The following is an 11,349-nucleotide window of genomic DNA, read 5'->3' on the forward strand; positions in this document are numbered from 1 at the left end:
AGTTTTCTTAAATTTGATTATAAATATATATCTTAAATTAAAAATGTGCTTATAAAATAAATCTATAACAATTAATACGTGACATATATGATATGACATAAAAGGTGTATGTGTGTGTGACGTAGTAGGTCGGGGGGGATGTCTCGGTGATGAGGACATGCACTGGCGGTGATGACACGTTGCACATGTCGGATGGCTGGTAGTTGTAGTGCTCCGTGATGAGGACATGCACTGGCGGTGATGACACGTTGCACATGTCGGATGGCTGGTAGTTGTAGTGCTCCGTGATGAGGACATGTACTGGCGGTGATGACACATTGCACATGTCGGTGTCGCTTCCTGTTCCTACTTCCGTTGCCTGGTGTATTTGGGTGTCAGTGTACAGAGGAAGTCCTCCGTGAGCACATCGCCGGTCCCTTCAGGTGTATGTAGTTGGGGATCAGCTCCGGGGCGGTCCGATCCGCCATCACAGGACCCCGAGGGATGGACACCGTACAGATGCGGCACAACCCGCGGAGGTAAGAGCTGAGCGATGATCGGCGATCACACACACGGATTGCTCTTCATCACAGCAAACACAGGCTGTGTGTGGGGGAGGGGTCGGCACTGTCACCCCTGAATTATAAGGGATCCCCTGTAGACTGCTGGACGGACAGATGTGTTATGGACCGGCTGAAGGGACCCTGTCAGTAGGTGAGAGCAGGGTGCGGACACTGTCACCGCTGGAAAGGAGAATTCCTGGAACTACCCAAATACTACTAATAACAGATGCATCCATATTACAGAACTGCATTTATTATGATGTACGCCTTGTATCCTGCTCAGTCAGAGAGTGGAGGGTGCAGTGCTGTGCATCCTGCAGACCATTCCTCCTGGTCCATACCGAGGTCCTGGGAATGGAGGGTGCAGTGCTGTGCGTCCCGCAGGCTATTCCTCTATCTCTGTACCAAGGTCCTGGGAATGGAGGGCGCAATGCTGTGCGTCCCGCAGACCATTCCTCCATCTCCACACTGAGGTCCTGGGAATGGAGGGTGCAGTGCTGTGCGTCCTCCAGACCATTCCTCCAGGTCCATACCAAGGTCCTGGGAATGGAGGGTGCAGTGCTGTGCGTCCCGCAGACCATTCCTCCTGGTCCATACCAAGGTCCTGGGAATGGAGGGTGCAGTGCTGTGCGTCCCGCAGGCTATTCCTCTATCTCTGTACCGAGGTCCTGGGAATGGAGGGTGCAGTGCTGTGCACCCCGCAGACCATTCCTCCAGGTCCATACCAAGGTCCTGGGAATGGAGGGCGCAGTGCTGTGCGTCCCGCAGACTATTCCTCCATCTCCGTACCGAGGTCCTGGGAATGGAGGGTGCAGTGCTGTGCATCCCGCAGACTATTCCTCCATCTCTATATCAAGGTCCTGGGAATGGAGGGTGCAGTGCTGTGCATCCCGCAGACTATTCCTCCATCTCTATATCAAGGTCCTGGGAATGGAGTGCGCAGTGCTGTGCATTCCGCAGACTATTCCTCCATCTCTATATCAAGGTCCTGGGATTGGAGGGCGCAGGGCTGTGCGCCCCGCAGACTATTCCTCCAGCTTCATACCAAGGTCCTGGGAATGGAGGGTGCAATGCTGTGCGTCCCGCAGACTATTCCTCCAGGTCCATACCGAGGTAAAATATAAAGGATGAGGTTGTACCGAGTATATAGATACCAAACATGTCAAGGCTTAAAATGGTCTGTGAAGCAGCAACGAACTTTGGTATCCTAATTTTCCATAGGCAACAGTTGCAGGGACTAAAAGTCCCTACAGCTCATTGGCTTAGAGCAGTGGTCTCCAAACTTTCTAAACAAAGGGCCAGTTCAGACTTTAGGGGGCCAGATTGTGACTATTGGAAGAAGAAAATGCCCGACATCAGTGGGAGTAAACAATGCCCCTTCTTTGATGCCTGTGAGAGGAATTGACCCCCTTTGGTGTCATTGGGTGGGAAGAAACATGCCCCATCCTTGGTGTCATTGGGAGGAACTGTGCCCCATCCTTGGTGTCATTGGGAGGAACTGTGCCCCATCCTTGGTGTCATTGGGAGGAACTGTGCCCCATCCTTGGAGCCATTGGGAGGAACTGTGCCCCATCCTTGGAGCCATTGGGAGGAACTGTGCCCCATCCTTGGAGCCATTGGGAGGAACTGTGCCCCATCCTTGGAGCCATTGGGAGGAACTGTGCCCCATCCTTGGAGCCATTGGGAGGAACTGTGCCCCATCCTTGGAGCCATTGGGAGGAACTGTGCCCCATCCTTGGAGCCATTGGGAGGAACTGTGCCCCATCCTTGGAGCCATTGGGAGGAACTGTGCCCCATCCTTGGTGTCACTGGGAGGAACTGTGCCCCATCCTTGGTGTCACTGGGAAGAACTGTGCCCCATCCTTGGTGTCACTGGGAAGAACTGTGCCCCATCCTTGGTGTCACTGGGAAGAACTGTGCCCCATCCTTGGTGTCACTGGGAGGAACTGTGCCCCATCCTTGGTGTCACTGGGAGGAACTGTGCCCCATCCTTGGTGTCACTGGGAGGAACTGTGCCCCATCCTTGGTGTCACTGGGAGGAACTGTGCCCCATCCTTGGACCATACCTGGAACCGACATGTATTGTATGGCCTTTCAACTGGCATTATTAAGCATGCGTTTTGGGGGGCATCCAGTTTGTTTCTAATGAGCACCCAATGCAGGTCAACACATACATAATGAAGAGATAGGTCAGGTAGGTTTTCTCTTCATTAGGCCTTTAGGAAAAAAATATAAGCCACTGCAAGTTAACGTGCATCGGTGTTAATAGGACCTCAAGAGACTCTCACTTTGTCCTGAATTCTCTTGTGAGAGACCACCCCCCAAACCCCCTGATACTCATCTACTCCACCTTTGCTCCACTACTCCTTGGAGCTGGAAGTTCCAACCCTCTATGTCCGGTGGTGTGGTAAATTACAGTGGGTTAATGATATCCTTCTCGTGTTGGGGACTGGTGTGGCTCAGGCTTGAGAATTGCACCCTGGGAGGAGGTCACTTGCGTCTCTTGAGTAGGTGCGAGTTTTTACAACTTGGCTCTGAATAAGTGATGGGTCTTCTGGTGATACCAGTTCATGGATCTTCTACAGTCAACACCCTACCTAGGGCAGGGTGATGGGTGTACTCTACTCCAGGTTCAACCAGTAGTAACAGCAGAGCCAGTGGCACCAGTGCAGAGACTAAAGCTTGGAGGTAAGTAGTGAAACATTGCATATGAGATTTGTGAGTAGACTTTCTCAATTAGTGTTCCTCCAGAGATTGTTGGGTTTCCGTGAGCAATTCTCAAGTAACCACTAACCCCTAATGATGTGAGGGAGGATTCTTCCCACTCATCACCAGTGTAAGGGGAGCTCTTCCCAGTACTAATGTACTGTGAGCTATAGATACTGAATATTCAGTTCAGCCATTATTGTGGCAGTAGAGCCTTGTGGACATATGTTGTTGAGCACACGGGGTCAAAGTGAATTGAATTGAGGTGGGTATAGCTGTGGTTTTTCTGCAGCTTAGCTTGGAAGAATTCGCTAGTGAAGCAATTTCATTTTATTCCATGCTGTGGTTGAGAAATAGCTGCAATATCCTGGTTGCATGGTAGATGCTCTTATCTTGCTTTTCTCCCCCTCCAGACCACTCATATTTTTAGGTGCCTTGTTGCATTTTCCTGTTGACCACCAATGTAAGAGGGATCTTTCACCCGCTGACCACCAAAGGGATTCATACTCCTTGTGATAACCAGTGTAAGGGGGATTCTTCCTTCCACTGACCACCAATGAAAGTGGGTTCTTCCTCTCACTGACAACCAGTGTAAGTGGGGCTTCTTCCTCCCACTGACAACCAATATAAGTGGGGTTCTTCTTCTTGCGGACCACAAATGTAACAGGGACACTTCTTCCTACTGACCTCCAATGTTTGAGGGATTCTTCCTTATATTGACCACCAATGTAAGCAGGATACTTCCTTCTGCTAATCACCAAAGTAAGAAGACCCTACCTCCTGCTCCCCACCAATTTATGAAGGATCCTTTCTCCTGCTCTTCACCAATATAAGGGGGATCGTTCTTCCTGATCTCCACCAAAGTGAAGGAGATGCTTCCTTCCGCTAATCACCAATGTAAGGGCGATTCTTCCTCCTCTTAGTAACCAATGTAAGGGCGATTCTTCCTCCTCTTAGCAACCAATGTAAGGGCGATTCTTCCTCCTCTTAGTAACCAATGTAAAGGCGATTCTTCCTCCTCTTAGCAACCAATGTAAGCAGGATACTTTCTCCTGCTAATTGCCAATTTAAGGGGGATTCTTCCTTTCATTGAGCATCAATGGAACCATCAACGTTGACCATTGTAAAGGGCGATTTTTCTTCTCACTGTCCTGCTAATTGCCAATGTAAAGGGGATTCTTTCTATTGCCATTGTAGAGCGATTCTACCTTTCGCTGACCACTAATATAACAGGGATACTTCCTTCCACTGACCACTATTGTAAAGGGCATATTCCTCACCACCAATTAGGAAGCTTTCTTTCACAATGGCTTTGTTCCCACTAATCGACTCTGATAATTTTAGCTTCCTCTCTGCATTTGTTTCACTAACCAGCTAGGTAAAAATGTTACTTTACTTTGGTGATGAAAGGCATGCTTCCTTTTAGGCCGGATTCACACCTTTGCATTTAATACATACTTCCACTTACATAAAAACAAAAAAAAAAACCACATGAAGACACGTTGTCCCATGCATTGTTAACCTACATTTCCAAATGCATTGTGACGTGCATTAATGCTTTGTAACACACTTTATTTCAGTGGAAACCCATTTGCCTAACAAATTTGAACCATTGGCAGTGACAGTCAGCACTCTGTTACAGTGGCAGTCAGAGCAGTGGCAGTTAGCACTCAGGTACAGTGGCAGTCATTGCAGTGACAGTGAGCACTCAGGTGCGATGGCAGTCAGGGTAGTGGCAGTTAGCATTCGGGTACGGTGGCAGTCAGGGTAGTGGCAGTTAGCACTCAGGTACGGTGGCAGTCAGTGCAGTGACAGTCAGCACTCGGGTACAGTGACAGTCAGCACTTGGGCACAGTGGCAGCTAGAGCAGTGGCAGTTACCACTCAGGTACGGTGGCAGTCAGTTCTGTGGCAATCAGTGCAGTGACAGCACTCGGGTACAGTGGCAATCAGTGCAGTAACATCAGCACTCGAGTACAGTGGCAGTCAGGGTAGTGGCAGTTAGTACTTGGGTATGATGGCAGTCAGTGCAGTGACAGTCAGCACTTAGCGGGTACAGTGGCAATCAGTTTAGTGACAGCACTCGGGTACAGTGGCAGTCAGTGCAGTAACAGGACTCAGGTACAGTGGCAGTCAGTGCAGTAACAGCACTCGAGTACAGTGGCAGTCAGAGTAGTGTCAGTTAGTACTCGGGTATGATGGCAGTCAGTGCAGTGACAGTCAGCACTTAGCGGGTACAGTGGCAATCAGTGCAGTGACAGTCAGCACTTAGGTACAGTGTCAGTCAAGGCAGTGGCAGTTAGCACTCGGGTACAGTGGCAGTCAGTCCAGTGACAGTCAGCACTCGGGTACAGTGGCAGTCAGTGCAGTGACAGTCAGCACTCGGGTACAGTGTCAGTCAAGGCAGTGGCAGTTAGCACTTGGATACAATGGCAGTCAGTCCAGTGACAGGCAGCACTTGGGTACAGTGGCAGTCAATAAAGAAGTGCATGGATGTTGCCTCTCTGATTATAACTCCGAGAGGGGCGGTGTTGCTAGTTCTCGCTTTCACTTCCTGGGCTTTTGTTTTTAAATAACTATTGAATTGCAGTAGAAACTGTAAGCCTCAATGGACTGCAGAACAGCAGAAACTGCAGTGGGGGCATCCGTTTTGTTTTTCGTGTGTTGTTTTTTTGTTTTTTTTTTACACGCATAACTGAAATATATGAGTTTTGGGGGACTGACCTTTTACATTTTTGTTTTCCGTGTGCCATGATATACAGTATATTTTTGACCTATTAATGTCATTAAATGATTGCATTTGAGAAAATCATTTACACATTCCAAATTATGCTGACAATACATTGTGTGAATGTTCTCTTCAATTATCAAATCATGTGCAGTGATCAGGGATATTCTTTTCACATGATTGACTAATTGAAGTAAATCTTCAGCACAAATTATTGTGCAAGCATTCTCAAATTCTTTACTACATCAGCCTCCTTTTTTCTATACGTAGGTAAGCTCTGCTTCCTGCTAATCATGCCTTACTCTACTGACCTGGCCTGTCTGATTGAAAAAAAGCATTCTCTAATGATATCAAACACCAACATTGCAACTGATACCAGAGACCAAATTATCTGACATGGAGCTTAGGGCTCGTTCACACTTGACTAATTATTAACTCTTGCCAAACGCCCCTATAGCGTTTGACAGGCGTTAGATAGGCGTTTTTAACGCTCCCCAAATGCCCTATGCGCGTTTTTGCGGCGTATTAATAGGTGTTTTCCAAGCATTAAATCCACACCACAAATGCCTATAATTAAGTTTAATGGTATTAACGCTCCTCAAAGGCCTCGCAAGCGCACCGCAAATGCCTGCCAGGCGTTTGAAAAGCTTCACCATAGACTTGAATGGGAGGCTTCAGCTTCTCCTGACTCGACACGAGGCATCAATTTTACCATGACGCGACGCTATCGCTTCAGTGTGAACAGCACTGTGTGCTGCCATGTGTGGAAACTCTTCCCAAACGCCTCTTTAACGCCTGCTAACAAAGCTAGTGTGAACTTAGTCTCAAAAAGACATCCTCCAGGCCAAAGTAAGAGCGTATTTGATGCTTACTTCCATCCCAGTTGCCACCAAAAATCCCCATTGTTGAACCTTAGCACGTGATGACTTGCTGCATCATGTGACTTTTTTTGGGTCTATCGATTGAACACAAGACCAGAGCATTGCATCACGGAAGTCCATCACACCAGGTGTTGGCTATCGGAATACAATAGCCGGTAGCAGAAATTCTTTCATCAACGCTGTTTATAGCTGAATGATTGAAATCTCTATGTATATGGCTAGCCTAACTTACTCAATGCTTAGATACTGGCGCTCCATTTAAACTAGTCTGCAAGGTTCTTACTTCTTAGGTCTGATTTCCAACCCAAAAGAACCGCAGTACTCGTCCCTCCATCCAAAGATATTAGACGTCTATCACCTACGCACTATTCTACTTCAGTCTATGTTGTAGTGAAGGTTCATGAACTTGCCTCACTTTTGGTTTCACTTTTTCTAAGTACTGTATTGCTTTTATTAGGTTGGAAGGATCGTAAAGGCAGTCAGTACATCTACTCGGCCAATGCTTTTAGTTTTTAAGAGCCAGTTTGCCCAAAAAAGATCTTTTACCAGTTGGTGGAAGCAGCCTCAGCCTTAATATACTGTATGTCTTGGATACTCTAAGGCAGCCATTCTCAACTAGGGTCCCACCAGAGGTTGGTATGGGTTCCTTAAGCTGAGGTTGGTATGGGTTCCTTGAGCTGAGGTTGGTATGGGTTCCTTGAACTGAGGTTGGTATGAGTTCCTTGAGCAGAGGTTGGTATGGGTTCCTTGAGCTGAGGTTGGTATGGGTTCCTTGAGCTGAGGTTGGTATGGTTCCTTGAGCTGAGGTTGGTATGGGTTCCTTGATCTGAGGTTGGTATGGGTTCCTTGATCTGAGGTTGGTATGGGTTCCTTGATCTGAGGTTGGTATGGGTTCCTTGAGCTGAGGTTGGTATGGGTTCCTTGAGCTGAGGTTGGTATGGGTTCCTTGAGCTGAGGTTGGTATGGGTTCCTTGAGCTGAGGTTGGTATGGGTTCCTTGAGCTGAGGTTGGTATGGGTTCCTTGAGCTGAGGTTGGTATGGGTTCCTTGAGCTGAGGTTGGTATGGGTTCCTTGAGCTGAGGTTGGTATGAGTTCCTTGAGCTGAGGTTGGTATGGGTTCCTTGAGCTGAGGTTGGTATGGGTTCCTTGAGCTGAGGTTGGTATGGGTTCCTTGAGCTGTGGTTGGTATGGGTTCCTTGAGCTGTGGTTGGTATGGGTTCCTTGAGCTGTGGTTGGTATGGGTTCCTTGAGCTGTGGTTGGTATGGGTTCCTTGAGCTGTGGTTGGTATGGGTTCCTTGAGCTGTGGTTGGTATGGGTTCCTTGAGCTGTGGTTGGTATGGGTTCCTTGAGCTGTGGTTGGTATGGGTTCCTTGAGCTGAGGTTGGTATGGGTTCCTTGAGCTGAGGTTGGTATGAGTCTCTATCAGGGCACACGTAACAGGCAGACCATAAAGGAGCACAATTGGGAGACAGTTGTGACCCCATAACAGAAAACTCATGAGTGAGGACCTTCATGGCAGGTACTAATTTTAGGAATATTAATGAGATTTTAGTGTTCGCTTTTAGATCTGCTTAAATCTTCCAGGATAGGGAAGGGTTACATCCAGTGTCAAATTTGTATTTCTGTTTGTGACCCAGTTGGAAAGATTTCCTTTTACCATTTGGGGTCACAGGGAGTGATGAAAAATCTCCTCAACATTATTTTAATAGGAAGCAATTAAAAAAACAACAAGAGGTTCTAATCCTTTATTTTATCCAAGCTACAAAACGTGTTTGGGCCAAATTCCCACCCAAACCGTTGAGGATGATTGCAGCTACAGGTGACACTTAAGCCGAAAATCAGACAAATGACAGTCTGTTTTTTTTTTTTGCATGCTACGAAAAGTCCCCTATGACAAAATACAAATTCAGAAGTGATGTAGTGTATTTGTTCATCTCCGAACATGCATGGTCTTGGTCACTTGATTTTTTTTTGGATGAATACTGTACTGAATAAATGAAAATCGTTCGTTCTGGTATCGTAATATATTTTTGTGCTTGTACCTTTGGATAATTCCACATGAACTGTCGTGAAAGCGATGTACTAACTATCAGATTATCGGACGATTGCTCTGAAAGTGGTATTTTTTTGTCGGATTTTCTCATCGTGTATACAAGGCTTTATTGCTCATGCCACAAAAACTCTTGCTTAGGCAGGACGATGTGATTTACTTTCATGCCACCACGGGTCAGTGTTGATGGGGGAATTCCTCCCGTGGAGTTATGTTATTTCGGGGGGGTCCACAGGGAGTTGTCCATACCTGGAGAACACAGTAATTATCACAATAATCGCATGTAAAAATCCGAACATGCTGGTTGTACCTAAGTTGAACAACAATTGACTTGGGTACAGTCATCCTGCCCATAGGTGGTTCAAATCTTGGCTGGTCCCTGCTGAACCAAGATTCAAACCATCTGTGGCTGACCTAAACTCTAGATGACAAGTAGTCATTACATAATACATTTCCATCCATCAATGAACCCTCTTCCATCAACAATTACTAGCTACTAGGTGGTATGCTATGTTATTGCCACTATCAATTCTTGTAAGACAAATTGCTAATCGGCCAATCACATGGCAGAAACTCAATGCATTTAGGCATCTAGACGTGCTGAAGATGACTTTCTGAAGTTCAAACTGAGCATCAGAATGGGGAAGAAAGGGGATTTAAGTGACTTTGAACGTGGCATGGTTGCTGGTGCCAGACGGGCTGGTCTGAGTATTCAAAAAACTGCTGATCTACTCGGATTTTCACGCACAGCCATCTCTAGGGTTTACAGAGAATGGTCCGAAAACGAGAAAATATCCAGCGAGTGGCAGTTGTGTGGACGAAAATACCTTGTTGAGGTCAGAGGAGAATGGGCAGACTGGTTCGAGATAATAGAAAGGCAACAAGAACTCACGTCAATATGGACCAAAATCTCTGAGGAATGTTCCCAACACCTTGTTGAATCTATGCCATGAAGAATTAGGGCAGTTCTGAAGGCAAAAAGGGGGCCCAACCCAGTACTAGCAAGGTGTACCTAATAAATGGCCGGTGGGTGTATGTAGACGTGGGAAACACCAGACAATTGTTGCACCATAACCATAATTTTATAAACCCAAAGTTGAGTGCCAATATACCATTAAAGTGGAACTGAAGTCACATTTACAAAAAAAAAATGGTAGCAGGTAGAGTTTTATGGCAGAAGAGACTTTGTATGCCTCTACCATCATAAAACGTCGTTCCCTGCCTGCCATCATTGTTTAATCTCATCATATGTAAGATGGGGGGCTAGTACGGGTCCTGGGACAAACTAACTCTCGCACTCGTGCAGATGTTCCATCACCCATAGTCAGCCAGTAGGGAAGGCTGAATATTCCAGATCCCAGTGGCAGATCAATGATGGGGAAGCGTGGTGCATTTCGGGAGCAAAGTGTGCCATAATACGCACAAATGTTTTACAGCTTGCATCTTATGGCAAGAGTCCTGGAGACCCGAATCGGCACAGTTCAGCATTGTACTTCAACCCCTGATCCTTAACCTGTTCAAATCACTAACATGAATCTTAATTTCTAAAACCCAATCTTCCTAAATAACCCACCTTTAAAGCGACAACAAAATGTTCCATTCCTTCTTCCTCCCGCAAAGAAAAAAAAAAGAATGCTCATCTCTCCTGCTGCCCGTGCTTTCAATCTCTGCAGTAATACAAAGAAATGGCAGCAGCGGGGCTAAAGAAAACCTATAACATTGCTCCTAATGGGCAAAGTACAGGTGCGCTTTAAGGGCCCCATGTACACTGCAGCTGATAAACTGACGTTCAGGAGATGTTCAGTGTTTTTTTCGGCAGCCCCTGAACTCTCCCTAAGGCCAGCCATACATGGATCAAAATTCAACTGATTTTGGGGCAGCACAGTGGCTAAATGGTTAGCACGTCAGCCTGGCAGTACTAGGGTTGCTGGTTCAAATCCCAACCACGGCACCACCTGCCTGGAGTTTGCATGTTCTCCCTGTGCCTGCGTGGGTTTCCTCCAGGTACTCCTGTTTCCTCCCACACTCCAAAGACATGCTGGTAGGTTAATTGGCTCCTGTCTAAATTGGACCTAGTATGTGTATGTATGAATGTGAGTTAGGGACCTTAGAGCAGTGGTTCTCAACCTTCCTAATGCCGTGACCCTTTAATACAGTTCCTCATGTTGTGGTGACCCCCAACCATAAAATTATTTACCCGGTAATTATAATTCATGAGTGTCGTTTTACCTCCAATACTGCTGCTTTCAACACAGTAGCTGCTTTTAACAGAGTAGCTGCTTTCAACACAGCAGCTGCTTTCTACACAGTAGCTGCTCTTTACACATCGGAAATATGTGTTTTCTGATGGTCTTAGGGGACCCCTGTGAAAGGGTTGTTTGACCCCCAAAGGGGTCGCGACCCACAGGTTGAGAACCACTGCCTTAGAGGGTTAGGGACTGA

The 11,349-nt window shown here is 46.8% G+C and overlaps 1 protein-coding gene across 1 annotated transcript in view; it reads left to right on the plus strand.

Moving 5' to 3' along the window:
- Window positions 1–343: 343 nt before the first annotated feature.
- LOC149463865 (serine/threonine-protein kinase 4-like) overlaps window positions 344–11,349 on the plus strand; it is a 118,138-nt gene continuing 107,132 nt past the window's right edge. Inside the window, exon 1 of the mRNA XM_089674370.1 lies at window positions 344–518. Within this exon, the coding sequence (XP_089530496.1) occupies window positions 484–518 (35 nt within the window). The 5' untranslated portion in view covers window positions 344–483. The remainder of the gene's footprint in view (window positions 519–11,349) is intronic.

This window comes from Staurois parvus, unplaced genomic scaffold (assembly GCF_062004578.1).
Source record: "Staurois parvus isolate SC_StPar_1 unplaced genomic scaffold, SC_StPar_1.0 ptg000151l, whole genome shotgun sequence".
NCBI lineage: Eukaryota > Metazoa > Chordata > Amphibia > Anura > Ranidae > Staurois > Staurois parvus.